This window comes from Neolamprologus multifasciatus, chromosome 8, assembly GCF_963576455.1.
Source record: "Neolamprologus multifasciatus chromosome 8, fNeoMul1.2, whole genome shotgun sequence".
In the NCBI taxonomy this organism is placed as follows: domain Eukaryota; kingdom Metazoa; phylum Chordata; class Actinopteri; order Cichliformes; family Cichlidae; genus Neolamprologus; species Neolamprologus multifasciatus.
In genome coordinates this window covers 7,762,452-7,781,774 of record NC_140446.1, presented here as the reverse complement: position 1 = coordinate 7,781,774, position 19,323 = coordinate 7,762,452, and the positions used below count along the sequence as shown (strand labels likewise).

Below are 19,323 nucleotides of genomic sequence, written 5' to 3'. Positions count from 1 at the left end.
CTAAGTGACTTATATATCACGTTTAACCTGAGTACCGAAAGACGGCGGTGGGTTTGAAAACGATTGGCCGGGAGTCCGGTGTTCTCATGGCTCTACTGAGCCTAGCCCCCGGCTAGCTATTGAAGCTAGTGGGTAACAGACGTCTCTGAAAACGTCAGAGCGCTTTTGAAAATATGTGGTGTCTTGATAAACTGAGCAGATATTTGAGGTTTACACAGCTACATTCTCGCCTGAAAATATGTTAAACGTTTATTTTGTGACCCAGAAAGAATAATAAGAGTAATATTAAAACTAACTAGCTGCTGCCATTGTTGGAAACTGAGCTGGGCCGCGCTATGAATTCTGGGATACAGCTTCTTCTTCGGGGTTTAACGGCAGCTGGCATCCTTGTACATGCAGTGCTGCCATCTTCTGTTTCAGTGCGTTATTACACTCTTAAATCCTACTACTTATTCCTGCGTCTTTTGGGATCTTAGAATGCTCCAAACGACGCGTCGACTATTAAATTAGTCGTCGACGATTTTGATAGTCGACGTAATCGTGACTAGTCGACTAATCGTGGCAGCCCTACTTATTTGCTGCGGCAGCTGTTGCTGCAGTGATGCCTCTGACACTGTGAGCTTACCTGGGTCCGGCAGTATTGCCTAAGATTTGGCAAGGAAAGGTGGAGAGCAGGAGTCATGCTCAATTTACAATTTATATACTCGGGATGAAGTTTTAAAAATTTATTATAATTTCAGCAAGGCTTCTCCTGTGTTTTTGTTCTTCTCTTTAAAAAAAAAAGATTTGTTTTCTCTGCAAGATAGTAGTTTGATATGGACATCATATCTTGTGATGTGTGTGTGTTTGTGTCTGTGCATGCATCTTAACACCCAAGACTGGTTAGATTGAGTCATGACAGTCCCTGTAGCTACATCTGACACGTGCGCCCACAAGCACACTTCCAGGGCACGATGGGATTGACGGATCAGTGTGAGTTTATCGCAGACGTGACACATCTCAAGCAGCACACACACACGCACACACACACACACACTGGGGTTTCCGTGCCATGAGCTGTGCCATAATGAACACACACACACTCAGACAAACTCACACAGAAATAAACAAGGATGAGCATGAAGTGTTGAAAAATGTGTGCTCAGGCACATGCGGACACACGCACACAACAGCCTCTTCGCTTCTTAAGCCTCATGTAAGTCAAACAGTATTTTTCTATCGCTGCTTCTGGTTCTCCGGCATATATCTTGTTATACACAGTGAGTGCACTGTCTCATCGTATCTGACCAATCTCTCTGTCAGAACTCAGATCCAGTGCGTGCACTGGTCAGTTTCAATATTTCATGTCGATGAGCACCCACTGGGTGGAAATGAAATTTATAGGTCACTACAATCCAAAGAACCCAATGAAATCTCATCAGATTGGGCCTCTGTTAATTATATCCTATTCCCATCTATCAGGTTCATTGATCTTTGCTTAACATCTCCATGTTTTGTTGACGTGTTTGTGTGGCGACCTGACTTTGTGTCTAGATGTTGGAGGTCCAGCAGATCCCATTGCCCCCACCATTATCATCCCTCCCAGGAACACCAGTGTGGTCACAGGCACATCAGAGGTCACGATGGAGTGTGTGGCCAATGCCAGGTAAAAATTCCTGGAAGTGCAGGGTTTCAAATGATTCGGTACAGTCCAAAATAGAGGATTTTATGGGGCTATTTTTCACAGTTGAAAAGAAAAATAGTCCCAGTGAAATGACCGTTGGTGATATATTGCTGCATGTCAGGGGCAAAACTCAGAAAACTGGGCAAAAACATCTACAGTGCTAGATTCTAATGGTAAAGAGTCAGAAGCTAAATGTACTTCAGCTGTATAATTATAATTTGCTCATGTCTGCTTATGTGACGTGTCACACTGTGAGGCTTTATGGGCTACAACAAAACGAGCATTCTCACAGGGACATGGATGTTAGAAACGCATCTCACATCCTTCTTTCCTCTCGCTAGACCTCTTATCAAGCTGAGTATCACATGGCGTAAGAACGGCGTGTTGGTGAGCAGCGGTTTGAGTGACTTCAACCGCAGACTGACCATCCTGAGTCCTGTGGTGAGCGACGCCGGCTACTACGAGTGCGAGGCCATTCTGCGCAGCAGCAGCGTGCCTTCAGTCAGTGCTGGAGCTTATCTGCATGTCCTTGGTAAGAGCTAAAGGCTAAAATATGTTCCTGGCAGGGTCTTGTGTCTATTATTTTTGCTTATTAATATCACTTAGTACTTTTAGCTGTAATTTTTCCCAATACTTGCACACTTCCAGGTGACAGTATCTATTTATGAAACTCATTACCTCATAGTTTCACACCAGTTCACACATTTTTTTCTTAGAGGACAAAAGCAATAAAAAAAAAAACCATTCCCAGAATTTCATGTGAATGTCTGACTATTATAATGGTTCACAAAGTTTATATGACTGAGTGCCACTTAGGAACCCAGCAAATGATTGAAGGCCATATATAAAAATACATATCAACCACTTTTAGGCTTCTTTTTTTTTTTTTAAACAGATGCATTTGTCAGGTTTAGTTTGCAATGATCTGCTTAAAATTGAATAGAAACCCCGGTCTCGTCGAGAGCTACTTTGTCATAGCATAACACGGAGTGCGGAGAAACTAAACCCACAGTCGTGAATTCTTTCCTTTTCACACCCGCTGGCCACATAAAATATTTCCATGGGGCACCGCTGGCCCGCGGGTAGCACTTTGAGAGCTCATGATCGATTACCTTGTAGGTTTACTCAGACACTGCATCACAAATACTATTTGAGTTTTTAGTGCTCAGTGCTGCCTGAGGACAGAAACACATTCGAGTGAAAGCACACATATTAAGGAATTGCTCTCTCCTTGCTGCTTCAAAGTCAAGATAAGTTTGTCATTCTTCTCTCTCATGCTTTGTTTGTTATTTGATATCAGCGCCTTTGCTTTTGCATTTTATACAACTTCAGTATTTGGAGCACATTACCATAATGTTTGTATTTCTATTCTTTGCCTGTTGGCCTTAAGGTTTAACATAGTTTTTTGGTGTTTATAACCTTTTTTTTTATTATGGTCAAGTTAAAGAACAGACTAATATTTTCAGTTTTGGTATGTGCCTTCATATCAGCGTCTACGTGTAGCGACCCACATGCGTCACATATGTAGAAGTGAACTTTAACAGACAAGAGTGACTGTGCGAGCTTGATGCAAATATTCAGTCTCACTACATAAATGTGGTAAAAGCATGACTGTGAAGTTGTGAGGCAGTAAGGGGGAAGTGTTATTGATTTAAAAGGGAGAAAACTAATGGTTGGCCTCAAGAAATGGTTTAATAGCATTGCTTGAGTCACATTTATTCGATCTGACTGAAACACTTTGATGTTTTCAGGGTTATGATGTGATTCAAAGCACAAGGTGGAAGAGGGGGGGACTTATTCCACGATACTGCTAACTGGGCCTTTCCTCTACCCCCCCCCCCCCCCCCTATAAGTTTAACGGATAGCCTAACCATTACAGAATACCAATTACTCACTTCTATAATCAAACTACTCTCACCGTGTTCTGCTGCGTTGTCAGATATTTGGCCCAAAATTCAATACATTTAAAAGCAGAAATAACTTCTGCTTTAAGCTCGCGTCGTTGTTTTTGTGTTTCACTAATGTGTCTGCTGTTTCAGAGCCACCGCAGTTTATAAAAGAACCGGAGAAACACATCACAGCTGAGATGGAGAAGGTGGTTGACATTCCCTGTCAGGCACGGGGTGAGAGCTCGCTGGTATTACAATAAGAGAATGTAAAGTAAACCCTATCAGAGGAGAAATGTTTGAACTAAACCCCAAACTCTCACTCGCCCACCCTCTGCAGGAGTGCCCCAGCCAGACATCGTGTGGTACAAGGATGCTTTGCCTATCGACCCAGTGAGGACACCCCGGTACAGGGTGTTGGTGGGAGGCAGCCTCCAGGTCAACGGCCTACTGCCTGATGACACCGGCATGTTCCAGTGCTTTGCCCGAAATTCAGCCGGAGAAGTTCAGACCAACACATACCTGGCTGTTACAAGTAAGTGCTCCAGCAGCTTTTCAAGAAATGAATTCACCCATAATTGCTATTATCAAACATGTTGTAAAGTGCTGAATTTGAGCTAAACATTCACTTTTTCTTTTACTGAAATGTGTTAAATATTCATGCAGCTCTGCTAAGCTTCAGCTTTAGAAATGTCAAAAGCGTACTATTTTAAAAATCATTCAAGAATCATTTCAGAATACTGAAAGCAGGTTGACTTTTGCATAGAATGGTTATAAATGGATGTATGGATTTACTGCAATTCAAGTAAAAAAGCTAAATTTGTGATTATAAAGACAAGTTAAGTCTTTATTTTCATTTAAAAAAGAAATTGACATCACGGTACCAAACAAAGCAGTGACCTGTGTGTGACTGGGCTAGTAATGGCCAATCTCCCAGGACAAACTGCACAAAATGCAGTGCAAAAAGTGAAGTAGGGTTTTGCTGTAAATGAGCGTGTGAGCTCAAGGGCCCGACGCCGAGTGAATAAAAGTCCAAATAAAAAGAAAAAAGTAACAGTCTGTTAAACAAACTGCTGCACTCTTGGTTCTCTGCCTTTGGAAAATAAACTAATTCTCATCACACAAGAACCTGACTTACTGTAAACACTGCAAGAAACACTCAACTTGGGACATGAAATATAGATGAAAACCACAAACAAAACTTTGGTTACAGGAAGAAAAAAAAACACAGAGATGCATCTTTTTTTTTCTGTAGTAGTGGCATTTTTGTCTCGTACTAAGAAATCCGATACCTAGGCAGGTGAAGAAAAACACTTTGGATGTGCACTACGTCTGACAGCAGAGTCGTGATTGCGGCGTCGCTGTCAGTTGACAATATTGCAGAAGGGAAGCTTCCCTATATAAACTAACAATTAGGCCAACAACGATTAAGTTTACATTACTGTGGAAAGGCGAAACATTAATCACGTATGCTGCTAAACTGTAATCACCTAAATGATGGGAATTTAGAAGTCTTTTTTTGTCCCCCTGCGCTTCTGCCACTGTTGGTATTTGAAAATAACTGCTAATTTTACTCTCACTGTGCATCTGTTTGGCAAGTTTCTGACATCTAATTTTCTTCACTTTGTCTCAGTTCCTGCTGCCTTCGCTCCACGCCGCGCCACGTTATCAGAATTCATAATATTCCGTCTCGCTAAATCACCCCTTCCATCCCTGTTTTTCTCTCCTCTTCTTCTCTCCCCCCCTCCTTCTATGATCTCATCTTATCGTCTTCCTTTTTGTCAACACAATCATGTTTGTACTTCTCCTTCAGCCCCACTCCCTGTGTCCTGAGATTAGCAGCGCACCTATGACAACTCCCTACTCCTCCTTTCCTCCGGGAGTGATACAGTTTTCTGTCATCCTATAAAAGCTTTGATTTATTGCATATCATAAATACGGATTTTAGTTATCTACAAATTGCCTTCCTATTCTGTCTATACTTCTTCTCTGTTCATTTTCTTTTCCTTCCTTTCATATCCGCTATCTCTGCGGGTGCAAAAAATAGACCGGCAGCAGACAGTTATGGCACCGAGGTGAAGCCTGTGTCAATCCGTTTGGAATTAGGGGGACAAAGCATCGACTAAACACTGCAGCTGGCTGCTGCTTACAAGAAATACGTTTGAAGTGGGGCTTTGCCACAGACAGTTATTCTCTCACCTCTATAACCCTCTTACCCTCTCTCGTTACTGTACTGAGCTTCCTTTATTCAGTGTGTGTTTGTCTACCCTCAGGCATTGCCCCGAATATCACAGCTGGACCCTCTGATAGCACTGTGATCGACGGGATGTCAGTCATTCTGCACTGTGAGACCTCTGGAGCTCCAAGACCAGCTATCACCTGGCAAAAAGGTCTCTTTTACACGCATACGCACACCACGAGGGATTGTGATGTCTGTTATCTGTAAAACATTGGGACCACAGTTTGCTGTGGCTTAACAAATAAAGCCAGATTTGATTCCTTTACTGGGATTTACCTTTTGCCATGTTTTTGTGTTTGCATTCCAATAGCAGATCAGGGAAGCACCATCCTTGTGTTTGACAATCTGCTTTTCCCATTTTTATCCTTCTGTTCTGTGCGACCCTTTTCTCTCTGCCTACCACTTCTGCCATCCGTTCCCATATGCCAGGTGAGCGCGTGTTAGCCAGCGGTTCAGTCCAGCTGCCCCGGTTCACCCTGCTCGAATCAGGCAGCTTGCTCATCTCGCCTTCACACATCTCTGATGCCGGGACCTACACGTGCATGGCAAGCAACTCCAGGGGCATTGACGAGGCCTCTGCTGACCTTGTTGTTTGGGGTAAGTGGGCTTTTTAAAACACATATACCTGATGCAATGTGTTGAAAAAGTCCTCACTTTGTGATAAAAACAGGAAATGAAAGAGTAGTGCGGTTTTACTGAGAGACATGTGTTTAACAGGAAACAAGGTTGTGCTGTATAATAACAAAGGAATGCTCAATTGCTAAATAGAAAAGCATTCTTCTGTGCAAGTCTGGAGTCATCATTTTTGGTGTTTTCTTCAAGAAGCCATCAAAAGACAAAAGACAAACCAGGAGCAAGTCATTTCGACTGAAATGAGTTTTCTGAAATTCATTTTTTTTTACATTTTGTCGACCGTTTTCTCCTCTCTCACTTCCTTCATCTTTTTCTCCGTCTATCTCTTTCTTTTCTTCTTTATTTTGTGTCCACAGCTCGCACTCGGATTACCACCCCCCCACAGGACCAGAGCGTTATCAAAGGAACTAAAGCCATTATGAACTGTGGAGTCACACACGACCCAAGTGTGACAGTCAGGTAAGGGTCCCTTTAGAAACACAGATTAATTAAGGCACAATGCATATTTATATACAACAGTTTCTACAGGCTATTAGTAAAACTGATGTCACCTGAAAGCAGTAGATACTGTTACTCAAAAAAGGAGTCAAACATAGAATAGGCAGGTTAAAAGGGAGTCGTTCCCTTTTTTTTTTCTTTTGTTTTTAATGAAAAAGGGCAAAAATACAGCAAATCCAAAAGCGAAAAGTCAAATACTGAAAGCAAGCAAGCACCGGGAAGACGCTAATGCATGCAAACAAGCAGGAGAAAAAGTGAAGAGACGCAAAGTAAGTCGTGCGGTTTGTCTTCCTGATTAACCCGTCCCACGAAAGGTGAATAAGTTTTACCCAAGGTAAGCTGTCATGTCTTATATCTGTGAGAGATACGGATTCGTAGCAGAGGGAACTTCATTCCTTGATTCATTTTTTTCCTCCAGGCAGAAAACTGTTTCAAAGCCAGTTCAGTGTACTGTAGGCATTTGTATAGGGACCTTACCCTAAGACATTACCTTGTAGGCAAGGTTTGAATTATTTCTATTTTCTCTTTATTTGCTCCTGAAACAGTTATACACGCTGTCAGGTTTGCAGCTGACAGAAAATACCTGAAATTGTCTCAACTGGCACAAGAATACATCTAAGCAGCCCACTAATTTAATTAAAGTAAGCTCCACCTGTGCCTTAATGATGCGGCGTTGATTGGTAACCCTATTAATTTACACACTCACAGTTTGCAGCCAGCGTTTCCTTCAGACTTTAGCTGCCACAATTGTGTTTCTTTTAGACATTATTATATGTCTTTATTCTTCATTCTTTTTATGGTGGCTATAATAGTTTTCCTTGTGATCTCTAGACCCCTAGATGTGTGTACAAATGTTCATCTGGGGCATGTCAGTGTGTGTCACAGATGCATTCTGCATTGTTTGGGGCAAAATTTTAAAAAACTTATTTATTTAGTAGGATATAACATTTCGGAAGAAACTTTTTTTTTTTTAATTAAAAACAACAAATCTGAAACTTTGCCAGCCCTATCCTCTAAATGTGCCAATGCCCACGGTGTCCACAGATCAAAAAAACGAGTTTCAAATGTAGGAGTCACATCCTCAAAAGCTGCAGAATCTTTTTTAGTTTACGCCAGGAGAAAGATTCGACCAACACATACTGATCAGAAGACCCCAGAGACCCCAGAGACCTTTACTAATGAATGTGGGGGCCTGACCGTGCAGAGGAATCTTAACTTGACTTCTCAATTTGATGGCGATTTAGCATAAAATATATATATATATCAAGGCTAGTTAAAAGGACCTGTTTAGAAGCTTTGCACCACTATCTGGATCACTTCTAAGGGACTCAGCCGTGTCTTCCTGGTGAAGATTAAAATAGATTAACTCATCCTGACACTCATCCTAACCTATTTTTATTTATTTCTTACATGTTTAATACCTAATAAATCTCTGCAGTTGAGATTTTTGTTTTTAGATTGGCTAATAAAGACGCTTCATCCTCAGCTTGGTTGTGTATGTCATTTAGTACCCTTATTATCTTATTTTCACCACTACAATTCTGCTATAGGGAAGGGTTAAGGGTCGCACAAAAATAAATAAATACATGCACTGAATTGCTGTTACTACACAGAGGAAACCTTTGACCTAGACATACACCTACGCCTGTTAACCATGTTTGTCAGCCATGAGAATAGACATATTTCTTTACATAAAGAAACACAAGCACAATACTTTACAGCTGCTGCCCAAACCAGCGCAACAAACAACCCTTCCGCAGAAAATGTAGTGAACTCCGAGCATGTAGCTGACATCAGTAGTGATCAATAGTCCCTTTCTACTCGGAGGAGAAAGCCGCGTTTGAAGCCACGTTTGCGCCGCGCAGTTTTGACGAGCATGAATCGGTCGTTTGATATGCACCCGTCAGCCGCGACGATATGCGGGGCAACTGTGACGGTGAGTTTGAAGAGACAGGAGAGAGGAAGATGAAAAACCACACTAATGACATGTTTTTTCTTAGATTGTGGTCGAATAAAAGAAAACCAAAACCTCAGTTTACTCTTTGCTTTACTGTCAAAAAGAGTTAACCTGCAATCTGAAGGTGACATACATATATATGTACCTGATAAGTTCCACTCTGCGGCGGGTGGCAATTAAATTATCCAGCGTTAGCTTCTGGAAGTGTGCTAGAAACGACTTTTGACAGATAATTTCATGGATTTAATTGAGCAATAAAGTGTAAAGAATGTGCTTAACATGCAGTATGAGTGTTTGCGATCGGCGTGCAGGTGGTGAGCAATGCTATATTGTGACTAATTGTAATAATGGAAAAAACACAGAGGCTGATGAATATCGCAGTTTCCTTTTTTTTTTAAAATGTGTTTAAATTGATTGACTGATGCAGTGGAAGGAATGGATGCAGCAGATGATGATGACGTTAATGACATTTAACACGCCAGCTGACTGAAGTCTTTGTATTCCAGGCATGTCTGGGAAAAAGAGGGCTCGGTGATAAACGTTCAGTCCATCCCCCGCATGCGGCTAGATGCAGATGGTACGCTTCACATCTCCCAAACCTGGTCGGGTGACATCGGCACCTACACATGCAGAGTGACCTCTGTTGGAGGCAACGACTCCCGCAGCGCGCACCTCCGTGTCAGGTAACAAGTCCTCCTCCCATCATTCACCATCACCATCGTGCGACTTTCTATTTACCGGCCTTCCTTTTTCCTCTCACCTTTTTGTTTCTCCGATATTCTCCAGTGTAAAAACGCAGGAAGCAACATGTTCCTTGTAGAGACACAACACACACACAGAGGCGTAGCACATCATTTACATGCACACGCATGTGCGAGCACCAGACACATGAGTGCTTACCACCACTGCTATTCTGTCTGTTCCTATTGACACCGCTGACTCATTTTCACTTAAGTGACGCCTGTTCTTCCTCACCTCCCCTGTCCTCATTCTCACCTGACACACTTCCAGCCCCAGGGGACCTCCGCCTCCATTCTCCATCTCCGATACTACACATGCATGCACGAGCGCTTCTGTTTTTATTCTCAAATCCCTCGCTTCCGCATAACTTTGCCTGCTACGGTTATACTTTGGCACACAGAGCCACGGCGGCGAGAGTGAATCGAATATGAATGTGACATCAAACTTTCTGTTTGCCAGACTGACTGACTGATTGTTTCTGTCTTTGTTTATCGTACTATCGGCCGTCTCGTTGGCAGCCTGCCTTTTGACTGAGTTACTGTCTATATCCATTCATTGCTATAAGGTTTATCTATCAATCTGTCTGTGCTTATCTGAATTTATGGCTGAATGAATTAATGATCCTCTGCTTTGGCCTCATTTATTCATGTCTCCCTGTGCATTTTCTTTCTATCTGTCTCCTTATGCCTTTCAATCCCTTTCCTCCCTCCAGTGATATCCATCTCGTTTTGTTTGCCTGTGTGTCCATCTTGACAAGGAACCATCTTTGCTGTCTCGTCTCGCCACATTTCATCACCTGTCTAACTGATCTCTCTCTTACAAAAGATTTTGCCTTACTTTAGATCTGTACAAGCGATCTTCAGAGAGAAACGAAACGTTCGCTAACTCCCTTGGCTCCGCGGCTTGTTTGCTGTAATAGAGAGATTCTTTTATTTATCGCTCTTGTCCTGCTGTTCTCTGCAGACAGTTGCCCCATGCCCCAGAGAACCCTACGGCCATGCTGAGCAAATCTGAAAAAAGAGCCATCGACCTGGCTTGGGCCAAGCCTTTTGATGGCAACAGTCCCCTCATACGCTATATCCTGGAGGTTTCTGAGAACAGTAAGTCATAAAATGTCCTGTCTGTTCCAGTCATGCATCCTTCTCCTGCATCCTTCTCTACCTTCTATTTGATGAGTGAGGTTTGGGGAACTCAGCTCATGGGATTAACAGTGCAGCAGCGAGTTAAAAAGAGGCTGGTTTAGACTCCTGTGTTCACAGTGTTTTTCCCAAGAAGCTTAAATGTAAACAAATACAGCAAAAAATTACAAGAAGATTAAATAGAATTTGAGATCAGGATCAATATCACTAATTAGGAATGTCCATCATTGCCTTTAGGCTCAGCACGGATTTGTAACTATAGCGCAGTCGCTCTGTCCAATTTGCATCGCCGAATTAAATGCACTGAAACGAGGGGCTTGTCACTGTTGGGTTATAACCAGTGTTGGGACTAACGCATTATTAAGTAACGCGTTACAGTAACTACGTTATTATTGTGGTAACGAGCACGGTAACTAGTTATTATGCCAAAATCAGGAACGCGTTAGTCGTTACTGGCATTTAGATAGGGTCGTTACTCGTTACTTCGTGTGGTGGCTATCGCGGAGCTTCCACAGATTCAGTAACATTAGCAAGTGGTGGAGGCAGCAGGTGGATGAGGGAAAGGGGACGCAGAAGGAAAAGAGACCCAAGGCGGCCGCCGGTCCAAGTGTAAACTGAACTTCAGGTAAGAAGTTGTGACCTGCAGTCTATCTGGGTCAGATATAAACCGAGTTTAGGTGGAGTTTATTTTCGTTATTCTGACTTTTTCCGTACTGCGTACTAGCTAGCATGACGGAGTTTCTATACAGCTGGGTGGGTGCTATGAAGTTAATGATGTTGAACTTTATTTTGTTCATAAGTTAGAGTTGCCAACCGTCCCGTCTGGTATTCAGAGAAAATATTACGCGTTTCTTATTGAGGTGAAAAGGAACAGTTTGTCCCGTAATTCAGCTACAATGAAAAAGGCACAAAACTGGAGTTATTCTGTGTCTTTGCTGCACAGCTGCCTCTTCTTCTCTCATTCTCCCCCCTCCCTCTCCCGTTTCTACTTCAATCATGAAACTGATCAACGATCAGCTGATCGTCTCTCTTGTTTGTTTATCGCCCACTTCGCGCCAGAAAGAGGAAACCAGCCGATGTCGCGTTAAACAACAGCAGCACGTTTAAGCTTGATCAGCTGTTGTTAGAATTTATTTAATATTAATTTCTAGTATCAGCTGATGTTTGCTGGAGCCACAGCTGCAAAAAAGCTGCTGGTCATGATGTGGGTTTGGTTATCTGGTGAGAGGGAAACATGAAGATGAAACCAGGAGATGTCCTTACTGAATCATCAGAGCTGAACAGGTGATGGAGAAACAGGTTTACCTCTTAGGTGACATGAATGAGTTGAAGGGAAGTTATGAACTGTTTCTGAGAGACAGATAACCCCAGGATCCTTTTTTAGGTAGCTGACAGCTGGTAACTGTGCAGGGGTGGATCTAGCAAAGTTTTGCCAGGGGGGGCAGGTAGGGCATTAACAGGGAGAGGGGGGCACAAAGAAATACTTTTCTTTCTTATTCTCATTTAAAATGTCTAGCTTTTAAAAAATAATTATCTGAATCTTACAACAAACGATTGATAGATTGATACATATATACCATCAGAACAGTGAACATCACTGTCACAACAGTGTTTGCTTTCATTCAAAGGCTTTATGATTTTTCCTATAATGGTGGGCTAGTTTCTAGTCAAAATGCCCGGGCCGATTTTTTTGTCCCAGTCCAGCCCTGTATGCAGCTCATCTGCAGTCTGGTGTTACCTACATCTTCCTATTCAGAAGGCAGAATTTCCGAGTTCTGAGTACAATCGAAAGCACCACGACTGCAGTTTTTGTGTTGGATGTAAAAGGCGCACATGACACTGTGACGTAGGCTAGAATCATGCCAGCAGTCAATGACGGTCCAGGCGTGGGATTTCTCTCGTGGAAATATGCACATTATTTTTTCCTTTCTATTGGTAGGTGGCACAGTGCACTTGTGCAAGTAAGCAAGCTAGAAGACTGGCAAAGTTATGGAAGCAACACATTAACAAGAGAATTCTGAGTAAAACCAAAGTTACTTTCCCTAGTAACTAGTTACTTTGAAAGTAACGAGTAACTTGAAGTAACTGAGTTACTTTTGATAGAAGTAACTAGTAATGTAACTAAGTTACTATTTTAAAGTAACTTACCCAACACTGGTTATAACACTCAGAACAGTTTCATTATGACATGTGTCATGTTCTGTAATGTTTATATCATATTGCACCACTAGAGGGTGGTGTCGCAAAATAAGAGTAAAGCGGAGTCGGTAAAGGTTTAGAGTTAGAATATAGTTAGATGGCTAGCTGATAACTGATGTGTGTCACTGCTACCTCTTCGATGTTAGTCTGTGCTAGTGATGGGATTTCCGGCTCTTTTTAGAGATCCGGCTCTTTCGGCTCGGCTCACTAAAAAGAGCCGGGTCTTTCGGCTCCGAACCGGATCTTCAGGTTGTTTTGTTGCTTTAATTATTTAATCATTAACAATAATATAAAATTATGCAGAAAAGGAATTACTAATGTAAAAAGTGGTTTTATTTATATATGTTTATATATGGCCCCTAGAGACAAAGCACGTACAAACTAAAGCATATACAAACTCCAAAACACATTTCTAGCATTAACTGAACTTCCTGCGAGTGTAACTAACGCCCCTCCCCCCTCTGCCCAGTGCAAAGTACAGGCCGCGCGTGCAGAGTTTGGACAAAAGGGCGAGAGAGAGGGTGAGAGAAAGAAAAAAAAAACAAAAAAACCTCGGCTCCCGTCGTTCACTTCAAAGAGTCGGCTCTAAGAGCCATTTCGTTCGCGAACGACCCATCACTAGTCTGTGCTGAATTCATTAAAGAGCACTGTTCTTCATGAGGACTGGTTTATTACCGGCCGCTACTACAACATGATTACCATTGAAAAGTAACCCGATGCAGAACAAATGTCGGTATAAGCAATTTGTTCGACTGGCATAACATCAGCGTAACACCTCTTTGGAACACTTTCATATAGCCTACAGGCCTTCTTTTGCATATAGCGAGTAGACACCGGTAGCATCTCCTCTGTCGTATTACTAGCGCCAAGCTAGTTGCAGCTTTAGCCGAACTAAAAACTAGCCGCTGTCGTTTCAGAGCTGTTGCACCAGCATCATTTCCCTCCTCCGTGGGCCACCGGCGTTGTGGAGCGTCTGTGCTAATCTTGCAGGTGTCCGTTATTAAATTTGAAGTAGAACTCTGTGCAGCTGACACTTATTATCACCCAGGCACGCAATTAGAGTTTCACTGTCGTGTCTTTCGCCTTCAAAATAAAGTAAATACTTCCACAGCTTCTCTTTTTTTCTGCCATCTTGTAAGCTGAGCTACACGAGCAGACTGGTATTTGTCAGTGTCACGGAGTAAGAGGGAAACAGAAACAGTGCTTTTGGGACTTTTGCTTTGTATCGTTTTGTAGATTCAAAGAGAACAGGAAGGTGAGGTAAACAGTATTAACATTAATGGTTTGCCAATTTGGAAGAAGTCCCTGAATAACTGAGGATCCAGGTTTTCCTGCCATCAAAAAAACATGCTAGGCTGATTCTGCTGTTGTTGTCCCCTTGATAAATGCACTGGCTTAAATCTGGAGTTGGTCTCAGGGTGCTGTATGTCAGCTGCTCTCTGCTCCTAATACTTAAATGCAGAGACCAAGTTTCCTTGTGGGTACCAATACTGTTATTGCTCTTCTATTTTGGGTTTTTTTTTTTTAACCATTGCTTGCTTTGTTTCATTAAATTGAATTTTAAAACCTTCTAAGACAAAATGACTGGAAGGCATTACATTGAAAATCCCTTTCGATATTGTTGAAATTCCTTGGAATGTAGCACTCCTTCCTGAATGGAACAATAGCAATCACTCAGGTGTGTATTTGTGTGGATGCGCATGTAAGAAAAAAGGTGTAAAAGTTGATTTTCTGTCTTGTAGATGCTCCCTGGGCCATCCTGCTGGCCAATATTGAACCAGAGTCCACAGCAGTGACGGTCAACGGCTTGATCCCAGCTCGCTCCTATCAGTTCCGCCTCTGTGCTGTTAATGATGTGGGGAAGGGACAGTTTAGCAAGGAGACAGACCGGTGAGCTAAAGACACTTTTTATATCTCACATCAACATTTTAAAAGCTTTTTTGTCCCTTTCAGCGCACCATTTAATTGGCAGCAGTAGTGTGAAACCTAAGCAATGTCAAAAAACAAGAGTCAAAGCAGGACTTTGTTGGTTGTTAGTAAACAGTACATTGTGTATATGAAATCTGTTTCCTAGACAACCGGATTGACTGATCCCTTCAGTCAAGAGTCGAGAGAAGAGGGATATACATGTAAGCCTCCCGAGGAGAATACACATAGAAACGTGCGCAATTGCATGTAAACACGCATTTTCAAACGCGCATTTTCAAACACACAAACACCTACTGACTCTGAAAGCCACAGGGAGGATTTAGGTTTGAGGCGAGACCGCTGTTGGCTTCTCCGCGGCCTCACACAACTTCAAGCACTGATTGTTCTCCCTATCCCTTCTTGCCTCCATTCTTTTCCTCCACCAGTCTGTCACGCTGCCTCCTGCTGGGAACTCCCAAGCCATAGGGAGCTTCATCTGTGTGTCACGGGGGGTGCAGCACAGAACTCTCCATGAGACCATTTGGGACAGTCAGTGCCAGTGATCTCGCTCCCATCTCTCATACACATCTTCTCCCCAGGCACACGGGGTGTTTTATCACAGTAGAAATATAGCTTTTAGGTAGCCTGGGTATCCTTTCAGTTCTTCAGAGGTGATTTCAAGGTGGTGAGTATTGCACATATTTTGGAGAGCAAAAGCAAACAAGAAACGGTGACAGTTTTTTCACAAACAAAAGGATATGGAAGGACACCGTTATGAGACAGAAGATGTTGTACGGGGAAATGCTTCAGCTGGAATTTCTTCATTTTTTAAACTTCTGCATCGAGTAGCTGGAGCATTAAAACTAAAATCCTGCCTTCCTAATAACTCACTGGTCTCCCTTGAAACAAGCTCTGACCTATTGAGGTATAGACATGAGATCTCTGGGGTTGCTTTAGACCTTTGTGAGTGGGACCTCTGTGGACTGAACCCATTGCAGTGCATCCCACTGGATTCCTATTCCTTTAGCTATTCCTGAAAGGGTTTTTGTGGGGCAAGTTATTATACTGAGAAAAGGACTCTATGTGTGCGCTGGGTCTATACAAATGTTTACGTGGCTGGTACATGACTGCCAGGACCCAAAGCCCCCATCTCACATGCTTAGAGACCAGCCAACGACCCTTTGCCAATTCAAAATCCTTGCAAACTTTACTGGGGCTTAAGATAGCAGAAAGCAGACAGCAGAAATAGATGTTTGGTGTTACACACGAGTTATCACATGTCAGTGGTTTTAATATAATGTCTTATCAGTGCAATATTTGTGTGTGTGTTCTGCAGGGTGTCTCTCCCAGAGGAGTCCCCCAGTGCTCCTCCTCAAAATGTCATTGCTAGTGGTCGGACCAACCAATCTATCATGATCCAGTGGCAGCCTCCGCCGGAAAGCCACCAGAACGGCATCCTCAGAGGCTACATCGTTCGGTAAAATCTCCACAGACACCTCCCCGTCTCTTACATTTGTGTAAATGGTTAGAATTTACGCAGTGTTGATGGTCCATGTTTTAAAATGAGGGACTCCAAGTGCTTTCTCAAGTCAGTGTAATAGACATTTGATCATATTTTATATTTAAAGGAAGCTACAAAGTGGTGTGCACATCTATTGTGCTTCCTTTGTCAGTGTTCTTACCTGATGATGGATTTCGTTTTTTGATTTGTGACCTTCATATTTTGCATTTGCACTTTCTTTCTGAACAGACACAAGTCTAAATGCTTTTCTACAGCGTTTTGTAAAGTGTAAAATATTCTCCTAACTTTATTACCAGTGCATATATTATTGATCCATCTATTTTAATTTATGTCTTTGGTTTTGGAGTGGAAAACTACTAGGAGCAGCTCACTTGGAGTATGTTTTACATCCCTTACCGCCGTATTTAAAGATATACATGCGTATCTTGTCTGTGAGAAAAAAACAAAACAAAATTTAATGGCTGATTTGACTTAAAAAAAACTTCAGCAAGTCTATTAGGTAAAGTCAGCAATATGCCAAACTGACTGTAAATCCTGTAGGCATGTAATTAGTTTGGTTTTCTGTCAGGCTTTTTATTCATTACATCCAAATAAAACAGCAGGTGTTTTCCAGACAACAGTCAGTGCTGTCAGTTTTTTAATTGCTTGTTGGCTAGTGCTTTGTCTCCCCCTAGCAGGGATTCTAATGCACTGCTGGGCTCAGGTAAAATAGTAATGTCTTCGTCAGTGAAACAACTAAACTGTCAGAGATAAGGTACAAAATCTGCAAACACACGGACTCTCATCCAGAACAGGTGTCCAATCTTCTGAATCGTCCAACAAGTTTATACATGTCTATCACAGGTATCGTCTCACTGGGCTGCCTGTGGACTACCAAATCAAGAACATTTCCAGCCCAGATATGACCACACTGCTGCTGGAAGACCTCATCATCTGGACCAATTATGAGATTGAGGTGGCTGCCTACAATGGGGCAGGTTTGGGCACTTTCAGCCATAAGGTTACTGAGTGGACCCTGCAAGGAGGTAAGCACTCAATAGCTCTTTCCTTCTTATTTAATGTCCCATTATTCAGTGAGCATGCATGTATATTATTTTTTACTAAATTCAGTCAAGCTTATCTTTAAGATGTGTGAATCAAGCATTCAGTATCTTACAAATACAGTGTAAATCTTTCGTTTTATTTCATTTTTGCATATATATTACTGAAATCAGCTCTAAAAGCTAGTGCTAACTGTTATCTTCTTGGTAAAAAACGCAATGACGTGACTCTAAAACCCATAAATATGTCACAGCACTGCAAACAAACCCACAAAGAGTTCTGGTGTAAGGTTTAAGTACCAGAGAGAGAGTAATGGTGGTATCTGCCCTGACCTACGCAGCAGCAATCAATACTGACATCTAAACAGATGCAGGCAGACTTCCAACAGCGAATTGAAAGGCACTGTCACACCCTTGTTTTTTGCCTTCTGTTCTTCTTCTATTTTTTTCTTCCGCTCCGTCTCACTTTTTCCTCCTCTCCTCATCCATCCCAGTGCCCACCATAGCTCCGGGCAACGTGCAGGCCGAGTCGGTCAACTCGACAACTATCCGTTTTACGTGGACAGCCCCTAACCCCCAGTTCATCAACGGCATTAACCAGGGCTACAAGGTCAGTAGACGCCGCAGTGTCAACACCACGAGTCATCACATCCATTGGCAGACCTGTCACAGTTGAGCATGTAGTATTACATGTAGCACAGGGGATTGAAAAGCCAGGGGGGTTAACGACATTTGGCGCCAGTGTGAACAATGGATTCTGTTCACCGATTTGTCAGTCTGAGGTCATTCTCTTTATCCTCACGACCATTTCTCATATGTAACTTTGTAAGGCTGCGTGCCCATAATGATAAATGTCTTCATTATTTTGTCAGACGCTCTCAAATGTAGGCTATCTCAGCCCCTCTTGTGTGCACCTTGAATAAATGTAGCCCACAGGGATTCTCGAAACTGCATCCATGGTGCAGTTGTACTTTTCTGCTGACTCCACTGAGACTTAATTATGTGTTTGGGTTTTTCTTCTCTCTCTTTTTGTCTGTCTGTTGAATGGCAGTCCACAAGTCTTAGTCAGCTTGGTGGAAGGGTCATACTGTAAAGACCCAATCTGAATTTTAAATACCAGGATTTTCTCCCGGGAAAGAGACTTAAGAAGCAATGAGAAAAGGGGAGGTAGATAGTGTGGACGGTGATAGAAAGTGTGTCAAAAGCAGAACGGAGAGCTGGAAAATGAAGGCGGACAATCAAGCATTTATCCCGCTGACATCCTCTAGCCAATTCTTTACTTCGCTGGAAGCTCGCTCGCTCTGAAAACTGGAAACAACCCAATAGACAACCATTGGGACTCATTACCAAGCAGCTAATTGGTCAATCCAGACCCCATTTGTAGATGCTGTATGGTGTGCAATGATGGGATGCTATCATGTCTCTCTTGAGCCTACATTGGCGGAGTTATTCAGTCACTCTCCCCCAGTCAAAACCTCTTTAGGGCATTTTTCTAAATATATTTGGGAGAGCTATGATGCCAAATCTCTCCTCGGAGTGGCTTAGGACCACCACAGAGAGACACTACTGTTAGTTTTGTGAGAATTATTACAGAAGAAAAAGGATTAGACGCTTTATTTTCAACCGTGTGGGTAATTTCCTTCTTTCTTTTTTTCTATTTTTTCTTTTGTTTTTACATTGTTTTTCCCCCACTTTAGTTGCTGGCCTGGGAACCTGGCAAGGATGACGAAGTTGCCATGGTAACAGTACGACCGAACTTCCAGGACAGCGTCCATGTGGGATATGTGACAGGTCTGAAGAAGTTCACCGAGTATTACACCTCTGTGCTGTGCTTCACCACACCCGGAGACGGCCCCCGCAGCCCGCCTAAAGCATTGAGGACGCACGAGGACAGTAAG

At 42.6% G+C, this 19,323-nt stretch overlaps 1 protein-coding gene across 7 annotated transcripts in view; it reads left to right on the top strand.

Annotated features, from left to right (window-relative positions):
• The window catches only part of sdk2b (sidekick cell adhesion molecule 2b), a 292,041-nt gene that overhangs the window by 234,623 nt on the left and 38,095 nt on the right, over nt 1–19,323 (top strand). For all 7 annotated transcript variants that reach the window (XM_085170970.1, XM_085170968.1, XM_085170966.1 and 4 more), the window contains exons 6-19: nt 1,534–1,645; nt 2,005–2,195; nt 3,703–3,786; nt 3,890–4,084; nt 5,823–5,939; nt 6,218–6,385; nt 6,778–6,880; nt 9,383–9,559; nt 10,581–10,717; nt 14,698–14,845; nt 16,200–16,340; nt 17,229–17,410; nt 17,920–18,035; nt 19,123–19,318. In XM_085170970.1, the coding sequence (XP_085027096.1) occupies nt 1,534–1,645; nt 2,005–2,195; nt 3,703–3,786; nt 3,890–4,084; nt 5,823–5,939; nt 6,218–6,385; nt 6,778–6,880; nt 9,383–9,559; nt 10,581–10,717; nt 14,698–14,845; nt 16,200–16,340; nt 17,229–17,410; nt 17,920–18,035; nt 19,123–19,318 (2,067 nt within the window). The remainder of the gene's footprint in view (nt 1–1,533; nt 1,646–2,004; nt 2,196–3,702; nt 3,787–3,889; nt 4,085–5,822; nt 5,940–6,217; nt 6,386–6,777; nt 6,881–9,382; nt 9,560–10,580; nt 10,718–14,697; nt 14,846–16,199; nt 16,341–17,228; nt 17,411–17,919; nt 18,036–19,122; nt 19,319–19,323) is intronic.